The sequence below is a fragment of the Bos taurus genome, chromosome 26 (genome assembly GCF_002263795.3).
Source record: "Bos taurus isolate L1 Dominette 01449 registration number 42190680 breed Hereford chromosome 26, ARS-UCD2.0, whole genome shotgun sequence".
NCBI lineage: Eukaryota > Metazoa > Chordata > Mammalia > Artiodactyla > Bovidae > Bos > Bos taurus.
Genome location: NC_037353.1, coordinates 24,787,949 through 24,814,429, shown reverse-complemented (window position 1 = coordinate 24,814,429; position 26,481 = coordinate 24,787,949). Strand labels below are relative to the sequence as shown.

Genomic DNA, 26,481 nt, shown 5'->3' with positions numbered 1-26,481 from the left:
GCCATGAAGTGATGGGACAAGATGCCATGATCTTTGTTTTCTGAATGTTGAGCTTTAAGCCAACTTTTTCACTCTCCTCTTTCACTTTCATCAAGAGGTTCTTCAGTTCCTCTTCATTTTCTGCCATAAGGGTAGTGTCATCTGCATATCTGAGGTTATTGGTATTTCTCCCGGCAATCTTGATTCCAGCTTGTGCTTCTTCCAGCCCTTTACTGAGATATAATTGATGTATAATTCACTGTATGTATGTATATATATATGTGTGTGTATATATATATATATAAACAACTTTATATGTATATAAACAACTTGATAACTTTTGACTTACCCATAAAAGCATCACTATAATTGGGATAATGAATATATCCATCATCTCCAGAAGTTTTTCTGTGCTCCTTCAGGTCCTTCCTTATTGGCTCTCACCACACATACCCGTACACCACTGAAGCCCTGCCCCTCACTCCCAGGGAATCACTGATGTGCTTATTCACATTCTGGGTTAGTTTGCATTTTCAAGAATTACACATACATTATATACTCTTTCTTTGGGGTCTGGCTTCTTCCATGCAGCACAATTATTTTCTAATTCTCCCATGCTGCTGTGTTTTAGTTGTTGATTCCTTTCTATTCCATGGTATGGATATATATCACAGTTTATTTACCCACTCACCTTTTGATGGCTGTATTAGTTTGCTAGGGTTGCCATTAACAAAGTACCACAAACTGAGTGGCTTAAACACAGAAATTTATTGTCTCAGTTCTGGAGGCCAGAAGTCTGAGATCAAGTGTCAGCAGGATTGATTCCTGCTGAGCTACGATGGAGAATCTGTTCCTGATTGTGAATAACTGTCCTTGTGTTCACATGGTGTTCTCCTTCTGTGTGTATCTGTCTCTTAATTTCCCTTTTTATAAGGATACTAATCATACTGGAGTAGGTCCACATTAAATTACTTCATTTCATTTCATAAAGACCCTACTTCCAAATACAGTCACATTCTGAGATACTGAGAGTGAGGACATCAACCTACAAATTTTGAGGGACAAAATTCAATTCCTAGCAATACTTAAAGGATGAGCTTTGTGATGAGGCAAAGGAAGAGGATTCCAAGCAGAGGAAAGGCATATGCAGAAGCCATGAGGTCAGAAAAATTTGAAGATCTAATTAAGCAATCATAATGATGTGAACAAGAGATCAGCTATGAGAGGCAAGCACAGGAACAGTCTGAGGCCAGCTCATGATCAGCCCTAAGAATAAGTGCACTGCAGTTTATCCTCCAGTCTATCAGCATGGACTGTGATAGCCCTTAGAGTCATTTGAGCATTCTGAGACAGGAAATATGTTTATATTTCTGCAGGAGGGTCTTAAGGAAAGCCCACAGTATAGCCAAATTTGATGTCAAATCAGAGAAGGTGATCCAATAAGACATGAGAACACTTGGTAAAATAAAAGCATGGTATTATTCATGTTAGTGAAGCAAAGTATCAGCTATGTCTTCATTGCTGACTCTTGTCTCCATCAGAGACCATAGTCACAGGCCTCGGGGCTGTTCTGTAAGTAGAGGTTGAAGAAATCTTGAAGGGTCTTCACATCGGTGGGGAGGGATGATACTATGGGATCATTCTTCATGGATGCCATCCAGAGCTTTAGATTTGGAGTGTGGTCTACACACCTGCAGGATTTGGAAAGAATGGAGGGATGAATAAGGCTAAGTAGGAAGGCATTGCAAATGCTCCTGTAACTTGCCAGTTTCATATTGTTTTCCTCTAATCTTTTCAAGTAGTCCTTTAGAAATATTTCTTTAAGATATGCATAACCATAAAATAAGAGATTTGGAAGATATTGTAGAGGTCCTTGTTTTGTGGAAGAGGAATCTAAAACTAGAGTGAAGTGAATTGCTCAGTTAACCTAAGAACTTGTCCAAACTGAGAGACTGATATTTTTTTTAAATGAGAAAGTGAAAGACGACCAAGAACATTACATATTTATTACTCTCTGGTCAGATTGTGACTAATGGTAACTGTAAGCTCTAGGAAGTAGGAGTAAGCTAAGGTGGCTGCTAAACTTCAAAACATGGAGTTTGGATAACAGTGAGGGACTCTTGCTGGTAAATGGGAGGTGGCATTAGTCACACAATCCTGCCTGACGTCATTATGAAAATGTATATCCTTATGGATTTTTAACCAAGAGGGAAGGAGTAAATCATTTTTCAAATATTTTACTACCTGTCACAGAACTCCCCACCCTTGCCCACCCCCAGAGATGGGAGAAAATTGTGAGTATAGGTATAGGACATGCCCTGGAAAGTCAAAGTATCCTTCTGTTGGCTGCTCCCATTAATCTACTTGATGAGATACATTAATTTTGTCCATAAAAAGGTTAGTGTATACAATTCCAGTTATCATTATCTTAAATTATGCAAAAAAATATTCAAATGTCTTACTCATTTAACTCCAAGGCTTCTAGCCATTCAAACCAGGGCCAGATGAGGTAATCAATCATAGAAAGAGAACTGCCACCAAAGAAGGTTGTCTTCTTATTAGTCAGAACCTGAACATTAAACAGCATAAGAATACTTCTTATTTCTGCATCTGGTAAGGCAAGTCAAGTAAGTGACAGTAGCAACTTTTGCCCTGACATAGTCAAGTTGGGGTTTGTCTGATTAGTTTAAGCTTTAGAATCTCTTGGTTTGGGATAACGCAAAACAGTCTATTTTACTGGAAAGGGGAAAAAAGTAAAACAAGCCACAGAATACAAGATCTTTGCAATACACATACCCAACAAAGGACTGGTATTCAGAATATAGAAAGAACTCCTGGGAATCAATAAGAAAGAGGCAAACAATTCATCAGAAAATTGGGCAAGACTTGAATTTCACAAATGAGAAGTTCCAAATGGCCAATAATCATTTGAAAAAGTGCTCAGCTACATGAGTCATTCAGGAAATGCAAATTAAAATGAAAATGTCATACCACTTCACATCCATCAGAATGGCTAAAAGGAATAAGATGAAGTTAGTAACTCTGTAGACCCACTGCTGACAGGAGTATAAATTGGTTTAGCCTTTTTTTTTTTTAACATTGTCTCCTAAAGCGGAGTGCATGCATACTCTATAACCCAGTAATTCTACTTTTTGAAAATGTGAACATATAGTCACTAAACCATAGGTATAAGAATGTTCATCACAGCACTATTTTATAACCCCAAATTGGAAATGTTTACTGTCCATTAGGACTAAAATGAATAAATTGTGCAGTAGTCATACATTGCCTGGAGAATCCCAGGGACAGAGGAGGCCGTCTATGGGGTTGCACAGAGTCGGACACGACTGAAGCGACTTAGCAGCAGCAGCAGCAGCAGCAGCATACATTGGAACACTATACAAAGTATAGGAATGAACTAACTACACGCAATATAGATGAACTTCAGAAACTTGATATTATATGAAAGACGTCAGACCCCAAAGAGTGAATATTATGATTCCATTTGTATGAAGTACAAAAATCATTCAAAACTAATATTCTCTTTCTTGATACGGGTGCCAGTTTCATGGTTGTGTTTACTTTGTAAATTCATCAAGCTATACTCTTACGCTTTGGGTAAATCTCTGCATATAATACTTCAGTAGAAAAGTTTACTTAAAATATATTGGAAATAACTAGATTAATTATTAAACAGATGCCAAGTAAAATTCTTTGAAAACAAAGCACAAAAGTGTATGCCTGAAATTTAAGAAGGTGAATTGGTATTATGGTTTTACAAAGAAAAGAACTGAGATTATTGTCTAGCTAATTAACACCAAACCATTTTGCCATTTACAAGATATCCATAGTTTTTTTTCAGGGCCCTTATAATATTCTGCATTGTAAACAGGTTGTTTATACCTACCTGAGTATGTTTTTGGTCTACCACCAAATTAACCGTCTGCATAGTATGAACTGCCTCTCACTTTCTACCTCCCATACTGTTCAGCAGAGTACCTTGAATTATTAGGTACTTAGAATGCTACAATGAATCAATATTGTTTGGGACTGTCCTTAAAACTGTAGTGACTGGTAATTGTATTGTGCATAATAAAGTAAGTATAGTTTCAGTCAGAAGGAAATAACCTCTCAGCAGCCTGAAACATGGAAATGTATTAGTCCTTAACTGGGAGTCTATAAGCACAGATGGGAAGAAACTTATATGCCTCCCAACTAACCCCAAATTTAGCAGGAAGTGTATGGATTTTCTACTGCTCAAAGGGTCAGCACCCTCAGCCTCCACACTGTTCAGGGCCAACTATAGTTGTACACAGAGATTTTTTGAAATCAGGAAACATGATCATCTTCATGTCCATATATACGAAAACTTAGATGAAATGGACAATTTTCAGTAAAAATAGAAATTACCAAAATTGATTTAAGAAAAAATACAACACCCCCCCAAATTAATCACCATTAAAAATTGAACTCTACCCACATAAAAGACACCAGACTCAAATATTTTACAGAAATAGCCAAAAGATATCAAATGGTTTCAGAGCTTAGACATCCAGAGAAAGTAACAACTCATTTTATGAGGTGAGAATATCCTTGATATATAAAAGCAAATAAAGATACTATTAGAACAAAGTAATCTATTATATAAACAAATACGCAAATATTCTTTAAATATTAACTAATTTTAGAATATATATGAAAACCATTTAAAACAATTAGGTTTTATCCCAGTAATACTAGCATAGTTCAACACCAGAAAAATCTGTTAGTTATACTATACTCTTCAGTTTAAAGGGAAAAATTTTTTATGAACATTTGAAAAAATGTAATAGGAACAGACAAAGCATTCAATAAAATCGAACACTCATTCATGGCTTAAAAAAAAAAAAAAAAACAGCAAACTTCAAGACTCAGTTGGTAAAGAATCTGCCTGCAGTGCAGGAGACCCAGGTTTGATCCCTGGGTTGGGAAGATTCCCTGGAGAAGGAAATGGCAACCCACTCGAGTAGTCTTGCCTGGAGAATCCCATGGACAGAGGAGCCTGGCAGGCTACAGTCCATGGGGTCGCAAGAGTTGGACACAACTTAGTGACTAAAGAGAGAGAGAGTAATAGAACTTTCTTAATGGAAAAAAAAAAAAAAAAAACCGGTTTCTGAAATAATCTACAGCAAAATTCATACTTACTGATAAAAGCCTGCATTTCCATATGAAACAGGAACTGTGTCTTCCCTCAGTAAAAACCTAACGCTCAGTGTGAATGGAAGAGGAATTCTCGTGTAAAGGTCCAAATGGCAGTTCTTCTGCAAAGCAGGTAAACCATATCTGGGTTTCCCCAAGTGTCTGTCTAATTCATGGCATCTCTTTGTGGTGGGGAATGTTTATTATATAATAATAAGTAGAAAAAAGAACATGAATGATTTATGCTCTGATTATGGTTAGGATCTGATAGAGTGCCTGATGAACTATGGAATGAGGTTCGTGACATTGTACAGGAGACAGGGATCAAGACCATCCCCATGAAAAAGAAATGCAAAAAAGCAAAATGGCTGTCTGGGGAGGCCTTACAAATAGCTGTGAAAAGAAAAGAGGCGAAAAGCAAAGGAGAAAAGGAAAGATATAAGCATCTGAATGCAGAGTTCCAAAGAATAGCAAGAAGAGATAAGAAAGCCTTCTTCAGCAATCAATGTAAAGAAATAGAGGAAAACAACAGAACGGGAAAGACTAGAGATCTCTTCAAGAAAACTAGAGATACCAGGGAACATTTCATGCAAAGATGGGCTCGATGAAGGACAGAAATGGTATGGACCTAACAGAAGCAGAAGATATTAAGAAGAGATGGCAAGAATACACAGAAGAACTATACAAAAAAGATCTTCATGACCCAGATAATCACGATGCTGTGATCACTGACCTAGAGCCAGACATCCTGGAATGTGAAGTCAAGTTGGCCTTAGAAAGCATCACTACGAACAAAGCTAGTGGAGGTGATGGAATTCCAGTTGAGCTATTCCAAATCCTGAAAGATGATGCTGTGAAAGTGCTGCACTCAATATGCCAGCAAATTTGGAAAACTCAGCAGTGGCCACGGACTGGAAAAGGTCAGTTTTCATTCCAATCCCAAAGAAAGGCAATGCCAAAGAATGCTCAAACTACCGCACAATTGCACTCATCTCACACGCTAGTAAAGTAATGCTCAAAATTCTCCAAGCCAGGCTTCAGCAATATGTGAACCGTGAACTTCCTGATGTTCAAGCTGGTTTTAGAAAAGGCAGAGGAACCAGAGATCAAATTGCCAACATCCGCTGGATCATGGAAAAGGCAAGAAAGTTCCAGAAAAACATCTATTTCTGCTTTATTGACTATGCCAAAGCCTTTGACTGTGTGGATCACAATAAACTGTGGAAATTCTGAAAGAGATAGGAATACCAGACCACCTGACCTGCCTCTTGAGAAATTTGTATGCAGGTCAGGAAGCAACAGTTAGAATTGGACATGGAACAACAGACTGGTTCCAAATAGGAAAAGGAGTACGTCAAGGCTGTATATTGTCACCCTGTTTATTTAACTTATATGTAGAGTACATCATGAGAAACGCTGGACTGGAAGAAACACAAGCTGGAATCAAGATTGCCGGGAGAAGTATCAATAACCTCAGATATGCAGATGACACCACCCTTATGGCAGAAAGTGAAGAGGAACTAAAAAGCCTCTTGATGAAAGTGAAAGTGGAGAGTGAAAAAGTTGGCTTAAAGCTCAACATTCAGAAAACGAAGATCATGGCAACCGGTCCCATCACTTCATGGGAAATAGATGGGGAAACAGTGGAAACAGTGTCAGACTTTATTTTTCTGGGCTCCAAAATCACTGCAGATGGCGATTGTAGCCATGAAATTAAAAGACACTTACTCCTTGGAAGGAAAGTTATGACCAAACTAGACAGCATATTAAAAAGCAGAGACATTACTTTGCCAAGAAAGGTCCATCTAGTCAAGGCTATGGTTTTTCCAGTGGTCATGTATGGATATGAGAGTTGGACTACAAAGAAAGCTGAGCACTGAAGAATTGATGCTTTTGAACTGTGGTGTTGGAGAAGACTCTTGAGAGTCCCTTGGACTGCAGGGAGATCCAACCAGTCCATTCTGAAGGAGATCAGCCCTGGGATTTCTTTGGAAGGAATGATGCTAAAGCTGAAACTCCAGTACTTCGGCCACCTCATGTGAAGAGCTGACTCATTGGAAAAGACCTGATGCTGGGAGGGATTGGGGGCAGGAGGAGAAGGGGATGACAGAGGACGAGATGGCTGGATGGCATCACTGACTTGATGGACACGAGTCTCAGTGAACTCCGGGAGTTGGTGATGGACAGGGAAGCCTGGCGTGCTGCAATTCATGGGGTTGCAAAGAGTCAGACACAACTGAGCGACTGATCTGATCTGAATGTTTAAAAATATACATAGAACAAGCATAGAAAAATTAAAACAGGTGACAAATTGTGGAAATGTGGGTGACATTTTTCCTTGATATTTTAATGTCAGTGCAATAAAATGTTCTAAAAGCAAGTCCATGACAAAACATTTTTAGGTGTTGTCATTTATATCCTAAACACAGCAGCTTATAGCTATCTGTTGTAAACTAAAATTTCCTTTTTGGTGTTATTGCTAATTACCTTAAAGTGATTTTGGAGATGGGAATATTAAAAAAAAAGAATAGAAGAAAAAATGGATACCATGTATTACTCCCATAAAATCAAGAAGGGGTTGATTACCTCCTCCAGCTTGCTGAATTCTTTATGCAGTTCTTCTTTTAGGCCAGAGCAATCTTCCTTATTTTGCTTTCTAAGAAAGCTTACCATCAAAGATGGTACCTAGACAGAGAAAAATTTCTTAGTTTATCAGTGTGAAGCTAACGATATCAGCCCCTTCATATAAAAGCACCACAGAACCCTTATAGTCCCAGAGTCAGGGTGTTCTGGAAACTTTAGTTTCTGTACTCACAGAGGTCAGGTACTGATCTTAAAAACAGTTTTGTGGCCTAAGATGCTGTAAGAGTCAAGATTTTATAAGGAACTATTAGGAGAAGCCATCTTGTTGAGTTTGAGTCAAACATATCTTGAAAGGACACTGATAGAATTGTTGCTCATTGAATTGTTGAGAGGCGGAACAAACAGGTCTGGAACTGAACTGGACCATTCCAAAATCATGGTGGAAACGGACCTGATGGGAAGCATTCTTTGCCACCAGTGAATTGAGCACTCAGTGCTACAGTTTGTGCCCCTGCCAGATGCTGGACTATAAGGTTAGTGATGCCAGGCTGGAATTGAATCTTGCAATCACCCCAGCTCCTGAAAGCCAGGAGCTCTGCTACCAGCCACTCTCATCAGCAGAACCGGTGCCCCAGCCCATGCCTACTTCTCCACATGTCTCATTTCTGAACTGAACCCTAGCATGTGTGCATGTGAGAGGAAGAGCGTAGATCCCAGGCCTTGGCACGAGCTGCAAAGAGAGCTGGGAAGGAGATTTTCCTGATCTCTACCTTGGGACAAGCATGAGAAGACAGCTCAAAGTGGCTGACAACCTGAAGACTTGACAGGTGTAGCAGCAGATGCTTTAATGCTTGTGGTGGAGGTGTTTGTGTTTTAATGCTCAGTCTTTGGTATTGTCTCACTGCAAGAGACAGAAATCCACTTGTCCCAGTGTAAGTAAACAGGCCCTTGTAAAAGTACAGGAGAATGTCCAGAAAGCCTATCCATGTTGGTACAGCTTGCCTTCATTGGAACTGAAGGTTTGCAGGCAGCCTTTCCTTCCACATTTCCATCTGGGTCTGGATGGTCTTTCATCTCTGCTTCTCCTTGAATGTCTGCTTCATATTATTTGCCAAATGTCAGTTCCCTTTGCAATGTTCTTAACCTCTGCTTTGCTAAAAATTCTTTTTGTGTGTGTCTTTGGTTTGTTAGGTCTCCAGTGATATAAACGTACAGCTCCAAAATCTCAACACCTTTATTGTCTTAGTTTGTGTCTCATTCCCAAGTTCTCAGGAAAATAATTATTGGTCTGGGGTACGGCTGGGGGCGTTTCTGGCTTCCTGAGCTGTGGTCAGGAGGATGGGGTCATGCGGTACTTAAGCCCACCTCTTCTCTGAGTGTGAGCAGGGAAGAAACGGTGGGCGTCTCCAGCTGTTAGCGCCTTTTCTTTCTAGACAGTACAAGGAATCTCAGTATTATGATTCTTTAATTCTCCAATATCTTTCTTGTAAACACCATATCCCCTGTCTATCATCTTCGACAGTGGAAATCTCTAGCATTCTTTCACTGTCATTCTGCTAAGCCAGCCAACTCCCTCTTCCTTCCCCACTGGTTTTTCCCTTTTCAGTGTTTCCTTAGACAATATGTTCTCCCTACAAGTCTCACTTTGTAGATTTTTTTTTCACCATTTCTTTCCCTAGAGACAAGATGTTTCCTATTATGCTGACATATATCCTGATGAACTAACAGAATTATACAGACATTATATAGATATAACCTGATGCGGCTATTCACATTGTCTGCTCTTGGTCATTTCTTTTTTGATACTAACTGTTTGAACTAATCTAACTGTTTGAATTAATACTGATGCTAGTTCAAACACAGGAAGTTCTCTACAGGAATGCCATTACTCAGCCCATAAGGAGCTGTTGCCAACACGCAGGAGATGCCCACAGATAAACACTGAGGCTAGAAGAACAAGAGCCAACACTGAGTATTCACCATGTATTGGACTTCAGGTGTTTTATATTAACCGATTTTTTTCAGTGGCACAGGAACCCTTATTATACTCATTTTATACATGAGCTGAGGTACAGAGGTAAATAATAAATAACTTGCTTAGAGTCACACAGCTAAGGAGTGGCAGGGCTGGTGACAAGCCTAGGCAGTGAGCCAGCAGTAATGGAAACACGGCTCTCATCCTCAGAAGCTCACAGCCCTGGTACAACACACAGGCATACAACTTACGTACAAGTCAGCAGTCCCCACAGACGGAAGTTAGCACATGTGGGAACACAGAGCTGGGTACTAACAAGCTTCTGGAAGACAGCAGTCTCCAGACAGGTACAGTGGTTCCTTAGTGTTTGCTGGGGGTGGCACGGTTGGGGTGGAAGTGGGGGTTGGGTTCCAGGACACCCTGCCCCCAGATAGGAAAATCTGAATGCTCAACCCCCTTATATAAATCGGCATAGTATAGTCAGCCCTCAGCCTCTATGATTCCACTCATACAGGAGTGCAGACTGCACAAAAGAGAACCTGAGACAACCAGGCAAAGTGAGAAGGGGGAAGAGTCTTCTAGAAAGACTAGAGCAGAAGGTAGCAAGTCTGGGAAAAACTTCAGCATGACAAGAATATAAAGTGTTAGGAAAGTAAAAAGGATTCAGATCATGAAAGGGTGCGCGGGACATGTCAGAGCCGGCAAGACCATAATCCTGTTTCTTTCCCTTCCAAATCACTGAACCTAGAGTGATAGCACTGATTCAGCTTTAAAAACAAAGACATTTTCAATAGGAGCTGAAATTGCTTAAACACGCACCTTAGAAAAGGACTCAAAGACCATCTTTTGGCAAGCTTTCTCATAGGGGTCGCCTGGCAACAGCTTCTTCCCTGGATATGCTTCATCCAGGTACTCACAAGTGATGGCAGATTCATAGATCAACTGACCCAGACTGGTTTCCAGAACCGGCACTAGGCCTAAGGGATTCTTCTTGAAAAACCACTCAGGCTTATTTTTCAGGTTGATGTTGATGACTTCATGCCTGAAAAACACATAAAAGACAGTGAAGACAGTAACATTTTTCTTGTATTCCTGAATAAAATGTCAACGGTCTCATCACCCACTTAGCTGATCAGACCCCAAAATTTGGAGTCAGTGTGGCCTTGATTCCTTCCCCCTGCCCCCTCTTCCTCAAATCGCATGGATCAGCAAGACCTGTCAGCTAGACCTTCAAATCACAGTCTGGCTTCATCTGCTTCTCAGCTTTAACACTGCCACCTCGTCCAAGACATCATCTGCCACCTGGACCTCTACGGTAGTCCCACTGGCCCGTCTGCTTCCACTATGGCCTCCCTACAGTCAGTCACTCTACTCGAGTGCCTGTGTACTCAGCTGCTAAGTCGTGTCAAATCTTTGCAACCCCATGGCCATGGACTGTAGCCCACCAGGCTCCACTGTCTATGGGATTTCCCAGGTAAGAATACTGGAGTGGGTTACCTTTTCCTTCTCCAGGGGATCTTCCAGACACAGGGACTGAACCGGTATCTCCTACATTGGCAGGTGAATTCTTTACCACTGAGCCACCTGAGAAGTCCCCACTCTCCATATACAAAGGTAAGTTGAATGAGGCCACCCTCCTGCTTATTTACAATTGCTCCTCACTGCAATGCGGATAAACTCTGAACCCCTTTTTATGCCATGTGATCTGGCCCTAGGTTACCTGTCACATCTGTTTCCTATGACTTTTGCTTTGGTCATTATGATCTGACCACACTGGCCTTTTTTATATCTCTTGAATTACTTTCTTCATTGAACTTAAGATATGCATCTGAAATTACTTTGCTAACTTAATTACATATTTGTTATGTCACCTCCTTAGAATGTAAGCTCCATGAAAGCAGTGATCTGCTTGTGTGTCTTGGTCATATTCATAAACAAACATGTAAATGAGCAAAGTTTTAAATAGATTCAAATGGTATGAAGATATATAAACATTTTTAGATAGGTACTCAACACACATTGGTTGAATAAATAAGTGGAAATTCTTCAAGATTGTCAATTAGATATTCCATTTGGGACTAAAAATATCTGAGCTAACTAATTGAGTTTGTTCAGGTCTCACTACATGAGAATCAACATGGTATTAATAAAATTCAGTTTCTTTTGCTAATCCAAATAGAAAGTTCATCAATTTTTACAAGAATATTAAGGAATCCAAAAAATTCATCCACAAAATAAGCTTTCAGATTAAATTTCCATGCATTGATTTTTTTTTAAATGGCATATGAGTAAATTACACTAAATAAACCCATAAAGAAGAAACAGGTGAAGTCCGAACTATATTGATTGTTTTTAGATCTGATTTCTGTCCTGCCTGAAAGATTTAGGGGAAACAAGAGGAAGGGAAGGTTCATATAATTGTTAAAGTCAGGTCTCAGGTCCATATCATTGTCAAAGCTGGAAAAGTGTTAATAGAACCAATTAGTTACTCAGAAATAATACACCCCAACGTCTTTTGTTCCTTTATCCCCATCCACCTGAGTAGCTACAAAATCATTTAGCTTGAGGATTAAATACACAATCCTACCCTCTCTCCCACAGAAAGAAAGGAATAGCCAGAACGAACAGTGGCGTTTGTGTGTATGTATTAAAGGGTTTGTCTGCTGACAGATTACTGTACACTCATATACAAGCCACTGCAAGAATAATGAGGCTCTCTGCCAAGGAATTATCAAGATTTCTGAAATTTCATACTATGAAAAGAAAAGGTAAATTCTGGGTTTTTGTAATAAACAAGGTTCTCAGAACACATGCATTTTGGTAATCTGGCACGATGAGCCAACAGGGTAACATACCTGCTGCAGCAAGTTGGAAGATGTGCCTTTCAGAGAAAACCAGGCTTTAGTAGATTCTATAATGATCCAACCAGTCAATCCTAAAGGAAATCAGTCCTAAATATTCATTGGAAGGATTGATGGTGAAGCTGAAGCTCCAGTACTTTGGCCACCTGATGTGAAGAACTGACTCATTGGAAAAGACCCTGATACTGGGAAAGATTGAAGGCAGGAGAAGGGGACGACAGTGGATGAGATGGTTGGATGGCATCACTGATGCCACGGACATGAGTTTGAGTAGGCTCTGGGCGTTGGTGATGGATAGGGAAGCCTAGCACGCTGCAGTCCATGGGGTCGCAAAGTTGGACACAACCGAGCGACTGGACTGAACTGCTAATGCTGTACAGTCAGCGTGCATGCATGCTAAGTCGCTTCAGTCATGTCTGACTCTTTGCAAGCCTAAGGACTGTAGCCCGCCAGGCTTCTCTGTCCATAGGGATTCTCCAGGCAAGAATATGGAGTGGGTTGCCGTGCCCTCCTCCAGAGGATCTTCCTGACTAAGGGATCGAATCCGTATCTCTTAAGTTTCCTACATTGGCAGGCAGTTTCTTTATCACTAATGCCACCTGAGAAGCCCCATAGTAAAGTCAGCTACCTCTCTAATCAAAGTCCCCTGGGACTAAAAACTAATCCATGAACATAGTAGACCTCTGTTGTCTGCACTGCCCAGCAGCTGTTACCACCCTTCACCCCCTATCACACATTTTTATAGTAAATCAATCCCGTTTCCCTTTGGAAAACTGTGCCAGTAAGATAGGGTTGTTTTCAACTTAGAAGTCCAGAGGGGCACTCACCCAGGACTTGGTGCCCTCAAATCCAGCTGTGTCTTAATGCTGAATTTTTCTTTTTAAAAAAATTAATTTAATTTTTGGTTGCACTGAGTCTTTGTTGCTGTGCAAAGGCTTTCTCTAGTTGTGGAGAGTGGGAGTTACACTCTAGTTTTGGAGTTACACTCTAGATTCTTCAATTGTATGAGCACAAGATATGTCTTTTTTCAATCCAACTGAATTGGATATCTGTTAATTGCAATAAGAGATTCTAATACAGTAAATATTATGATATTTAGATAAGACAATGTTTTGATAAGTGTTACTAAATGTTGAATATTTTGCTATGTGTTCAGAATCAGTTTCACCCAGAATATGATGGAAATCTTACTGCAGTGATGACTAATTGATAAATAATGTGTTTTTTTTACCCTTTGGAATATATCTTACTTTTTTTAGGGAAAAGGAATTGCCTGCTTAATTCTCCCCCTAGAAGACTAAAAGTAGTTTATACATTCTAAGCATATAGATAGAAAATTTCTTTGGAATGGAAACTATCTCTTAAAACTTCCACACCACATATATCTAATGTTTGTTCAACAGATTCCAAAGGTCACTCTAAGGGAGAAGGTTCCAGTGGCTCTTCAGTGTCAGAGAAAAGCCAATGACTTGCAGATTTCTTGTGGAAAACGCCTATGTCAATAACCTTGCTGTGTGGCTTCCCCAAAGCATGAATTTTTAGGCATAGACACTTTATTTGCTTCAACCAATAACCCAAACTATAGAAATATGCACAGTACAATTAACTCAGTACTCTACCCAGAGTCAAGGCCGGGACTCTGGACTGGGATATAGGGCAATATAGCAAGACTCAGGGATCTGCCAGAGCTCAAATAGCTGGCCTTCCTCAGCAGCTGGTTCATGGCCAAATCGGGGAGCAGCCCCCTCCATGGTCCTCACCGGATTCCCTTGGCCCTCAGGACCAGGAGCGTCCTCTTGGCGTAAGGACAGAACCTCATGCTGTAGACACGGATCAGGCCCTCGGGGACGGGCCCTGGGGGCGCGCTTCCTGCGGGGAGAACCGGACGCAGTTACAACCCAGAGAGTGGCAGGGACCCCCAGCCTCCAGCTGTTCCCCGGACCCAGCGGTGGAGAGGTCCCGCGCGCTGCGGCCCCGGCCTCTTTCCCCGGGCGGGTGCCTTCCCAGGAGGTTCAGCCGCACGCCGACCCGCGGCCGAGGGTCGCCCAGATCCCCGCTGCAGATCGCGGAGGGCAGCCTCACCCTTCCCCAGGCTTCTGACCGTTCCTCCGGACATTGCAGCGCAGCACAGGCCGAGCTCCCAATGGAGTTTAAAGTTCAACCAGGAAGTCGGTCGCGCCTCCCCTATTTTTCTCAGAAGTGCCAGGCTGGGGCAGCCGTCAGCCCGCCCTGGGCTGTGTGCGCAGGGACCCGCGCTGCCCGGGCGCTGAAAGGAAATCTGAGCGCAGAGACCCTTGGGCGACCCGACCCAGCGCGCAGGCGGATTCCCCACCCTCTCCAAGAAGGAAGACCCAACTACCGCAGCCTGGGCGCCTGGAGGGAGATCACAGCCGATATTCCCACTGCAGGCGCCTTTGCAGTACATGTGAAAACTGGAGTCTTAAATTCACCCTCTCTGAGCCTGTTTCTTCTGCAGTATGGTTGTTGGAAGGATTCTATTTTTACTAAGTTCTTAATACATAGTAGGAACTCAATAAATTGAGGTTTATTATGACTACTATAAAACGGATCAATTACAGGAAAATAAGTAGATACTCTCTGTTGCAACTGCTTACCTTTACTGTAAAAACTTTGATTATTTACATCTTTCTATCCAGAGAAATGATGCTCACATGTTGCTTTCTCAATTTTCTTGTACACATTGCCTTTCACAAAAAGCAAATACTTGTCTAATACACAGAAGGTCATTGATACGTGTACTTAATAAATGGAGTAATTTCCAATATGCTGTATAATCTTTTTCCATGTTTAAAGATCCTAGAAAACCTACTTCATGGGTGAATATTTTAGCGAGATGAGAAAAGTCATCTTTCAGATATCACAGAGCTTGGCTACAACCCAAGAAAAGCTGAGAAGCTGGGAGTGAGATGAATTCTTCTTGGAAAATAAATGTCCTTTGTTGTTGTTTTGTTTTCCTGTGGATGGTTCTGGACAGGTTTTGGGTTTTAGAGCTCCATAAACTCGAATAGACCTTTGCTCTTTTGGCCTTTAAGACAAGCTGAGATCTACAAAGGGATAAAACCTCAAGGTGAGGATTAGGCTTAATCTGTCCAGGACTGGTCTAGTGATGATGGGATGGAGATTTGCAAGGAAAGAAAGTTGAAAGAGCTAAAATGGGTTTAGGAGGATTGCAGGCTTCCTAAAAATAGTGAAACACACTGCTTATCATCTTTGGAAGCTCAGGGCTGCTCCTTGCATCACTGATTAGATTAAAAAATTATGGGTCTTAGATTTTATTTCTAATATCAAAAATCATTCACAGTGAGAACTCACCCATTTTCCTCAATTGTCCCTCCAAGTCCATTTTCTGGGATAGTCTGTCTTTCACCTCCAGACTAAGAAAGAAAGAGCACTCCTCTTCCTGTGATCTGCACGGTGTAGAGGTCACGGCATCTCCACCTGAATACCAGCCACAGATATTCCCCAGAAACCCAGTTAGAGACCTCCATTTTCATCTAAAACCCAGTCAGATTGCAGAGAGTAAGACATGCTTTTCCAATGCTTTTTCAATTTGATTTTGTTCAGTTTCTCCTTTGCTCTAGCAAAGGGCAGGTTCGACTTCCCAGGTCATGGCTGATTCCAGCCCAGATCAGTATCTCTTTCCTAGAGTTCACACTTCTTCTCACCTTCTGCCTCACCTACCTGCCATTTACTCTGGGAGCAGTAGCAAGATTTGCCTCTTCACCTTCTTTTCTAATGATGGCTTTAAAATGCTCAAGTTGTAGTTAAAGGAATATTGTGTTTTCTGGGGGTGGCGTGGGGGTGTAGGGAGGGCTTGATGGAACACAAATAAGTCAACTAGTGAGGGAGTGGCAACATAAACTATCCCGAGCTTAAGAAGTACTTGAGAAGAAAGTTTGACTGTTGTCCAAGCCACTTCTCTCTATGGCTCAGCAATGTGGGATTTTGTCAGCCAATCAGTGCAGACCTTTAACACCAAGCACCACCTGTGTTTGGCACTCACATTTCAGCAAAGAAATTCTTCAGAGCAGAAACACATAGCTCCACTCCTTCCTCATCCCACGTCAGCAAAGTGCATCACCATCTCTGATTGTGATAATCAGACTCCCAGGAGCATCCTGGATTCTTCCTTCTCTCTTACCCCTATTTATCAATCCATCACCAAAGCCCATAGCTGTTGTTGTTATTGTTTTTCATATTTATGTATTTGGCTGTGCCAGGTCTCAGTTGCAGCATGTGGGATCTTTGATCTTCACTGTGGCATGTGGGGTCTTCAGTTGTGGCTTACAAACTCTGAGATGCAGCATGTGGGGTTAGTTCCCTGACTAGGGACCAAACCCAGGTCCCCTGCACTAGGAACAGTCTTCTTCACTGGACCACCAGGGAAGTCCTGATATAGGTTTTTACCTTTAAAATATTTTTAACACATTGCCTCCTCAATGGCTTTCAACTGGGGGTGATTTTGCCCCCCCCCTCAACGGAACATTTGACAATATCCACAGACATTTAAAAAAATTATCTTACTTACTTATTTTTGGCTGTGCTGGATCTTTGCTGCTGTGCAAGCTTTTCTCTAGTTGCAACAAGTGGGAGCTGCTCTCTAGTTTCAGTACACGGGTTTCTCATTGAGGTGGCTTCTGTTGCCGAGCTCGTACTCCAAGGTGTTGAGGCTTCAGTAATTGTCACACATGGGCTCAGTAGTTGGTGCTCCCTGGCTTAGTTGCTCTGAAGCATGTGGGATCTTCCCTGATGAGGGATCAAACCCATTTCTCTTGCATTGGCAAGTGGATTCTTTACCACTGAGTCACCAGGGAAGTCCCTATAGACATTTTTGATTGTCACAACAGTAGAGGTGCCCTAACAGGGATGCTGCTAAACATCCTGCAGTGAGACTCACCCCCATATCCAGTCCCAGATGCCAGTAGTGCTCAGCTTGACAACCCTGCTTTGCTTCCCTTGTTAGAATCATGAAATCAACTCCTAACAGATCTTCCTATTTCTATTCTCCTCACTCTCCTACCCAATTGATAATCCTCCAGCCAGAATGATCTTTTATAAACATAAATCTTATCTTGTCATTCCTCTAAATCATTTAATGTCTTCCCCAGAGAAGGCAATGGCACTCCACTCCAGTACTCTTGCCTGGAAAATCCCATGGATGGAGGAGCCTGGTAGGCTGCAGTCCATGGGGTCACGAAGAGTTGGACACAACTGAGCAACTTCCCTTTCACTTTTCACTTTCATGCATTGGAGAAGGAAATGGCAACCCACTCTAGTGTTCTTGCCTGGAGAATCCCAGGGACAGGGGAGCCTGGTGGGCTGCCGTCTATGGGGTCACACAGAGTCAGACACGACTGAAGTGACTTAGCAGCAGCAGCAATGTCTTCCCCTGGCTCTTAGGATAAAGATCAGCATTCACAACTTGGCCTTTACTTGTCCCTTGCTCCTTCTCCAGCCTTCAGTGTTTTCTACTGACCTTCCTCTATTTCAATAACACTGCCCTTCCCAGTGCTTACCATCTGTTGTCCTGCCTTGATACTTTTTAAAAAACTGTCCTCTATTCCTTCCCCATCCCCTGCCCCTCAGCCATCACTCTTTATCCTTTAAATCTCAATGAAAACAGCACATGCACACAGCAATCAGCTCTGACACTGCCCATGCAACCAGGAGAGAATTACACCATAAGCCCTCATAATATCGTTCTTCTTTTCTTCTTAATTCAATCTACCATTCTACCTTTATGTAATGAAATGGATGTCTATTCCTCACTCGCTGGGCCCCACTAAGAAGGAGGTTCTTCTAAGTTCCACAAAGAAAGGAACTGTATCTGGTTTGCTCACTATTTTGTTCCAAGCGACTAGCACAATGCACAGTAATACTCGGTAAATATTAATATGTGCGAGTGAAATGAAGACGAGAAGATGGCAAGATGAGAAGGAGAGACGTAAAGAAGGGAAGAAAGAGGACCAGAAGGGAGGGAAGGAGTGCAGAAGTAAAGGTGGGGAGGGCAAGAGAGGGAAGGGAGGAAGCAAGAACAAACTGCGAATCTTTTGATCCGTTACTTCCAGAAGCTGAATGCCTCCTTGAAATAGTGGAGGGTATATTAGAGTATGTAGTTAGTAATCAAAGGTTTGAAGCTCTAGATTTAGACTCGATCTGGCTTTAAGTCCCTCTCAGTTTTGTAGTCTTGGGCAATTACTTCTCTCACCCTGCTTTTCTTTTCTACAAAATGGGTCTGATAGAGGATTTGAATATTAAATGAAATAATATCTGAACCGCCCTTGGAACAACGTCTGGCACGGTCAGCACTCAATACTAAAGCCTGTTAATGCCATTTATTATTTGTGTAATTACTTGTCCGAGGCTGGATCACTCCAGCACCCACCCGGGGCCAGCCTCTTGTTTTGCCCTCCGCTCTCCCATTGGTTGAGACAGCTCAGCTCTTCCACCAATCCGCTTGGCTTAAGAGAGAGAAGCTTAAAGGGCAGAACCAATGGGCTCAGGAGTTACGGTATCCCGGATACGGTGTAAACAGTGGCGGCTCTGCCAGCCCAGCAGCCAGGGACCTTAGGTAACCGTTGCGGACCCTGGCCTGGGTCAGGTGTTGGCTGCCCCCGGCCGGCTGAGAAATATCTGGGCCATGGCGCAAGGCCGGGAGCGAGATGAAGTCCACAACGTCGCTCTTGGCGCGTCCCTGTCCGTGAGGTGCGGCGTCCCTGCGACTGACTCCTCGCGGAAATTCTTCTCTCAGAACTACAACCTCTCCTTACCCTTTGCTTCATCTTGTCCTGTAGACCTGCCGTCCCACAAATTCGACCTCTTCTTCAGCCACCAACGCCTTCCTTCAGACTTCCTTTCTCTGTGACTTCGCTCCCCTCATTTCCTTATTCAATGACAACAGTTCCATCTCTTTCTACTCCTCCCTGCCCCTCCCCCAAACTCACCCCCCACCCCCGACCCCGCCGCTGTCTTACCCAGTACTGCTCTCCTACACTCTTTATTTCTGCCTCCTCTTTCTGGCTATTACCTTCAATAATCTTTTCCTTTCATGTTCCCCACCGCCCACACGCATCCCGGTGACAGCCCTCTTTCCATCCTAATGGTCTTTGGTGATTTTCTCCGTACTTAGGGCCATCAGTCCCTTCCTTCTCTCTCCTATCCACCGACTCTGGATTTGTTTGCACTTGTAGTGGCTTTTGAAAAACAAAACGCTGCGCAGGAGTAAATTGGTATTGCTTTCCATCCACATTCTAGAGTGTTACTTGCACCGTGTTCCACACAGCATCCTTCACCGGTCCTGGCTGTACTCCCTATTCCCTTGAAGTTTCTCTCCGAACCAATGTCTTTCTCTGGTCCTCTATATCATCTTTGCTGCTGCTGCTAAGTCGCTTCAGTCGTGTCCGACTCTGTGCGACCCCATAGACGGCAGCCCATCAGGCTCCCCCGTCCCTGGGGTTCTCCAGGGAAGAGTACTGGAGTGGGTTACCATTTCCTTCTCCAATGCATGAAAGTGAAAGTGAAGTCGCTCAGTCGTGTCCGACTCTCAGCGACCCCATGGACTGCAACCCACCAGGCTCCTCCATCCATGGGATTTTCCAGGCAAGAGTACTGGAGTGGGGTGCCATTGCCTTCTCCCTACATCATCTTTAAGCTTATCTTTAACATTTAAATAGAGGTAGACTCTCCCCTCATCTCAGACTCTCATCTTTGTCTTCTTCCTCTAGCTTAGCATTCACCACACACTCCTTACTTAAAAATATATTACTTTTGTGTTCTAACCTTTTCATTCATGTCTACTTACTTCTTTTACTTTGTGCATTTATCTGTAGTTTTAGATCTAAAATATAGCTGCACACACTCCATCTTAGTAAAGAAGCAACTTTCCTATTTGGCTCAGAACCACTAAGCAGGCTCTCTCTCTCTTTTTTTAAACTTTTCATTTTATATTGGAGTATAGTGGCAACCCACTTCAGTGCTCTTGCCTGGAGAATGCCAGGGACGGGGGAGCCTGGTGGGCTGCCGTCTATGGGGTCGCACAGAGTCGGACGCCACTGAAGCGACTTAGAAGCAGCAGCAGCATAGCTGACCAACAACCTTGTGATAGTTTCAGGTGGATCCAGGCTATCTTATTTAAAGCTTTTTTAAACATTTATTTTAAAATTAAAATTAGTTTTAAGGGTAAGGCTAAGGATGCACCTGTTTTCTATTAGGATCAAGCTCTTTTTGCTCTCTCTCGTTTTTACTTTTTCTTTTCCATGCATACAAGACCTCAGAAATCCTTCTGAGATTTTCTCAGAGGTTTGAACAGAGGTTGTGCTTCACTAGAAAACTCTCTGAAGAAGATTCTCAAGACCTGTGGAACTTTAGGTTTTCACTTAAGTTTCTTTATTGCCTGAACTGGAACTGGTCTCACAGCAACCTTGTGTGTTCTTTTATCTGAGAGATGGTTTGGGGCAGAAAGGGGGTGAAAAGAGAATAGATGAGTTTCAAAAATGTTCATGATCTATTGTTTGCCTTGTTTAAAACAGAAAGAAAAAGTATTTGAAATATATTCTATTCTACTGATGTGACCTATTTTTTTCCCCCAAAGATGGGTGCAAGGATTCCCCAAGCAGAATGTTCATTTTGTCAACGACAGCACCATTTGCTACCCTTCTGGGAATTTCGTAATATTTATCAATATTGAAACCAAGAAAAGAACTGTACTCCAGTGTATGAATGGAATTGTGGGTGTCGTGGCAACTAACATTCCTTATGAAGTTGTGGCTTTTTCTGATCGACGGCTAAGACCACTCATATACATATACAACTTTCCTGGATTAACCAGAAGGACCAAATTAAAAGGTATCGTACAAGACCCTTCCTCTGACATGACGGAAAGATTTTAAGATGTGACCAGATCTAGCTCTTATACATGAAGGTTTTCTTTCTTTTTTTTTTTTTTTCTTTTGAAAGGTTGTTTTTTCAGTTTTGGTGGTTTTTGTTTTGTTTTTTTGGAATACACATTTATAAGGAAGGAAACAGGGTGATCACTGAGAATTTAATTAAGTAGGCTAGAGCCTTGCTACTCAATATGTGTTCTCCTTACAATCAACATTGCATCACCTCGGATGCTTGTTGTAAATGCAGAAACTCTGCTCTCATCCCGTACCTACTGAATTGTAATCTACATTTTAACCAGATTCCCTAGGTGATTCATATGTACATTAAACTTGAAAGGTGCTGGATTAGAATACTCTATTAGAACAGTAAATGCTGTTTGTAAAACTTTTTCAGAACAATATTTTCTTTCCTTATGATTTATTGAAAATCTAACTGAATGGATATCATATAACTTCTAAAGGATAAGTCTCTGAGTCTCAATTTCCTTATGCATGAAATGAAGATAATGGTATCTACTGTTAACAAATTAAATTATATATAACATATATAATTGAATAATATATAATGTATGTGAAAATATGTGTATATATAATGTGTGTGTGTGTATATATATATATATATATATATATATATATCACATATTGTTTAGTCATGTCTGACTCCTGCAACCCCATGGACAGTACACTAGACTCCTCTGTCCATGCAATTTCCCAGGCAAGAATACTGGAGTGGGTTGCCGCTTCTTTCTCCGTATGTCATATATGCAATATCAATCAATGTTTCCTACCATTTAAGTTATTATTAACTCATTCATAGACACAACTGTCCCAGACTGGCCTACTGCACATCTACTGAAGCCCCAGTGTAACCATTCCCTCATGTAACACATCTTGGGCAGAATCTCAGGAAGGCTTGAGGCTGTAGCGTCTTAATTCAGTAACTTTTGGTGAAAGAAGTGTTTGGATCATGCCAAGAAATTTATCATTTAATATTTTATTTGTGGGAAATCTGTGTTCTCAACAGAGTAAAATAACATTTAAAACATAACCCTGACTCATGCATTGGGAACTATCTACAGTCATATCTTGTTCTATTATGCTTTGCTTTATTGTGCTTTATAGATACTGTATTTTTTAAAGATTGAAGGTTCATTGCAGCCCTGCATTGAGCCAGTCTACTGGCACCATTTTAACAATTAGTATTTGCTCACTTTGTGTCTCTGTGTCACATTTTAGTAGTTATTACAATTTTTCAAGCTTTCTCATTATTATAATATGTGTTATAGTGATCAGTGCCCTATTCAATAGAATACAGTTAGCGTTGTATTTGTTTTGGGGTGCCACAAACTACACCCATATAAGATGGCAGACTTAATCTCTAAATCTTTTGTTATGTGCTGACTGTTCCACTAAACAACCATTCCCCTGTCTCTCTCTCCCTCTTCAAGCCTCTCTATTTCTTGAGACACAACAATATTGAAATTAAGCCCATTAATAACCCTACAATATTGAAATTAGGCCATTAATAACTTCCCTGGTAGCTCGGTGGTAAAGAATCTGTTTGCAATGCAGGAGGCACTGGAGATGCGGGTTGATCCCTGGGTAGGGAAGATCCCCTGGAAGAGGAAACGGCAACCCACTCCAGTATTCTTGCCTGGAGAATCCCATGGACAGAGGAGTCTGGCAGGCTACAGTCCATAGTGTCTCAAAGAGTCAAACACGACTGAAACGTCTGAGCATGTAGCACAATAACCTTACAAAGGCCTCTAAGTGTTCAAGTGAACGGAAGAGTCACACACCTCTCCCTTTAAATCAAAAGCTAGAAATAATTAAGCTCGGTGAAGAAGACATGTCAAAAGCCAAGAGGGGTCAAAAGCTAGGCCTCTTGCACCAAATAGTTAACTAAGTTGTGAATGCAAAGGAAAAGTTCTTAAAGGAAATTCAAAGTGCTGCTCCAGTGAACACAGATATAAGAAAGCAAAATAGCATCATTGCTGATATGGAGAAAGTTTTAATGATCTGTATGATCAAATAGCCTTAAATTCCCTTAAGCCAAAACCTAATCAAAAGCCAGGCCCTAACGCTTCAGTTCTATGAAGACTGAGCGAGCTGAGGAAGCTGCAGAAGAAAAATTCAAAGCTATCAGTCATTGGTTCATGAGGTTTAAAGAAAGAAGTCATCTCCATAATGTAGAAGTGTAAGGTGAAGCAACAAGTGCTGATGAAGAAGCTGTAGGAAGTCATCCGAGAGATCTTGCTAATAAAGGTGGCTAGACTATGGAAACAGATCTTCAGTGTATTTAGATGAATCAGCTTTGTACTGCAAGAAGATGCCTTCTAGGACTTTAATACAGAGAGAAGAGGTCAGTTCAGTTCAGTTCAGTTGCTGTCATGTCCGACTCTTTGCAACCCCATGAACCGCAGCATGCCAGGCCTCCCTGTCCATCACCAACTCCCGGAGTCCACCCAAACCCATGTCCATTGAATCGGTGGTGCCATCCTACCATCTCATCCTCTGTCGTCCCCTTCTCCTCCTGCCCTCAATCTTTCCCAGCATCAGGGTCTTTTCAAGTGAGTCAGCTCTTCGCATCAGGTGACCAAAGTATTGGAGTTTCAGCTTCAACATCAGTCCTACCAATGAACACCCAGGACTGATCTCCTTTAGGATGAACTGTTTGGATCTCCTTGCAGTCCAAGGGACTCTCAAGAGTCTTCTCCAACACCACAGTTCAAAAGCATCAATTCTTCGGCGCTCAGCCTTCTTCACAGTCCAACTGTCACATCCATACTTGACTACTGGAAAAACTATACCCTTGACTAGATGGATCTTTGTGGACAAAGTAATGTCTGTACTTTTTAATATGCTGTCTAGGTTGGTCATAACTTTCCTTCCAAGGAGTAAGCGTCTTTTAATTTCATGGCTGCAATCACCATCTGAAGTGATTTTGGAGCCCAGAAAAATAAAGTCAGCCACTGTTTCCACTGTTTCCCCATCTATTTGCCACGAAGTGATGGGACCAGATGCCATGATCTTAGTTTTCTGAATGTTGAGCTTTAAGCCAACTTTTTCACTCTTCTCTTTCACTTTTATCAAAAGGCTTTTTAGTTCTTCACTTTCACCCATAAGAGTGGTTTCATCTGCATATCTGAGGTTATTGATATTTCTCCCAGCAATCTTCATTCCAGCTTGTGTTTCCTCCAGCCCAGTGTTTCTCATGATGTACTCTGCATAGAAGTTAAATAAGCAGGGTGACAATATAGAGCCTTGACGTACTCCTTTTCCTATTTGGAACCAGTCTGCTGTTCTATGTCCAGTTCTAACTGTTGCTTCCTGACCTGCATACAAGGTTTCTCAAGAGGCAGGTCAGGTGGTCTGGTATTCCCATCTCCTTCAGAATTTCCCACAGTTTATTGTGATCCACACAGTCAAAGGCTTTGGCATAATCAATAAAGCAGAAATAGATGTTTTTCTGGAACTCTCTTGCTTTTTCGATGATCCAGCGGATGTTGGCAATTTGATCTCTGGTTCCTCTGCCTTTTCTAAAACCAGCTTGAACATCTGGAAGTTCATGGTTCATGTATTGCTGAAGCCTGGCTTGGAGAATTTTAAGCATTACTTTATTAGCGTGTGCTGCTCCTGCTAAGTGGCTTCAGTCGTGTCCGACTCTGTGCAACCCCATAGATGGCAGCCCACCAGGTGATGAGTGCAATTGTGCGGTAGTTTGAGCATTCTTTGGCATTGCTTTTCTTGGGATTGGAATGAAAACTGACCTTTTCCAGTCCTGTGGCCACTGCTGAGTTTTCCAAATTTGCTGGCATATTGAGTGCAGCACTTTTGCAGCATCATCTTTCAGGATTTGAAATAGCTCAACTGGAATTCCTTCACCTCCACTAGCTTTGTTTGTAGTGATGCTTCCTAAGGCCCACTTGCCTTCACATTCCAGGATGTCTGGCTCTAGGTGAGTGATCACACCATCATGATTATCTTGGTCATGAAGATCTTTTTTGTACAGTTCTTCTATGTATCCTTGCCACCTCTTCTTAATATCTTCTGCTTCAGTTAGATCCCTACCATTTCTGTCCTGACAGAATGTGGGCCACTGGAGAAGGGAATGGCAAACCACTTCAGTATTCTTGCCTTGAGAACCCCAGGAACAGTATGAAAAGGCAAAAAGATAGGACACTGAAAGATGAACTCCCCAGGTTGGTAGGTGCCCAGTATGCTACTGGAGATCAGTGGAGAAATAACTCCAGAAAGAATGAAGGGATGGAGTGAAAGTGAAAACAACACCCAGTTGTAAATGGGACTGGTGATAGAAGCAAGGTTCGATGCTGTAAAGAGCAATATTACATAGGGACTTGGAATGTTAGGTCCATGAATCAAGGCAAATTGCAAGTGGTCAAACAGGAGATGGCAAGAGAGAACATCGACATTCTAGGAATCAGTGAACTAAGATGGGCTGGAATGAGTGAATTTAACTCAGATGACCATTATATCTACTACTGTGGGCAGGAATCCCTTAGAAGAAATGGAGCAGCCACCACGGTCAACAAAAGAGTCCAAAATGCAGTACTTGGATGCAGTCTCAAAAACAACAGAATGATCTCCGTTCATTTCCAAGGCAAACCATTCAATATCATGGTAATCCAAGTCTATTCCCCAACCAGTAACACTGAAGAAGCTGAAGTTGAACAATTCTATGAAGACCTACAAGACCTTCTAGAACTAACACTCAAAAAAGATGTCCTTTTCATTATAGGGGACTGGAATGCAAAAGTAGGATGTCAAGAAACACCTGGAGTAACAGGCAAATTTGGCCTTGGAGTACAGAATGAAGCAGGGCAAAGGCTAATAGAGTTCTGCCAAGAGAATGCACTGGTCATAACAAACACCCTCTTCCAACAACACAAGGGAAGACTCTACACATGGACATCACCAGATGTCCAAAATCAGATTTATTATATTCTTTGCAGCCAAAGATGGAGAAGCTTTATACAATCAG

At 41.8% G+C, this 26,481-nt stretch overlaps 2 protein-coding genes and 1 long non-coding RNA gene across 9 annotated transcripts in view; 2 read left to right on the top strand and 1 right to left on the bottom strand.

The window, feature by feature from the left end:
- The window catches only part of LOC112444463 (uncharacterized), a 37,347-nt gene extending 23,008 nt beyond the window's left edge, over positions 1-14,339 (top strand). Inside the window, exons 5-8 of the long non-coding RNA XR_003032743.2 lie at positions 5,195-5,290; positions 10,979-11,189; positions 11,276-11,329; positions 13,980-14,339. This is a non-coding gene — a long non-coding RNA (uncharacterized lncRNA). The remainder of the gene's footprint in view (positions 1-5,194; positions 5,291-10,978; positions 11,190-11,275; positions 11,330-13,979) is intronic.
- LOC785216 (glutathione S-transferase omega-1) lies at positions 1,440-14,728 on the bottom strand. 2 transcript variants are annotated; one of them, XM_005225691.5, is made up of 6 exons: positions 14,659-14,728; positions 14,337-14,445; positions 10,535-10,757; positions 7,744-7,842; positions 2,442-2,548; positions 1,440-1,670 (listed from the first exon to the last, which is right to left on the bottom strand). In XM_005225691.5, the coding sequence occupies exons 1-6, from the start codon at positions 14,690-14,692 to the stop codon at positions 1,517-1,519; spliced, it is 726 nt and encodes a 241-aa protein (XP_005225748.2). In that variant the 5' UTR covers positions 14,693-14,728; the 3' UTR covers positions 1,440-1,516. The 2 variants fall into 2 exon arrangements, with proteins under 2 accessions (XP_005225748.2, XP_003587925.1); XM_003587877.6 differs by having other exon boundaries at positions 14,678-14,728.
- Positions 14,729-19,104: 4,376 nt separating this feature from the next.
- The window catches only part of CFAP43 (cilia and flagella associated protein 43), a 100,335-nt gene continuing 92,958 nt past the window's right edge, over positions 19,105-26,481 (top strand). For 5 of the 6 annotated variants that reach the window (XM_015460666.3, XM_059881860.1, XM_010819895.4 and 2 more), the window contains exons 1-2: positions 19,105-19,302; positions 21,188-21,441. In XM_015460666.3, the coding sequence (XP_015316152.2) occupies positions 19,238-19,302; positions 21,188-21,441 (319 nt within the window). In that variant the 5' untranslated portion in view covers positions 19,105-19,237. The remainder of the gene's footprint in view (positions 19,303-21,187; positions 21,442-26,481) is intronic. The other variant, NM_001205849.3, reaches the window with a different exon arrangement.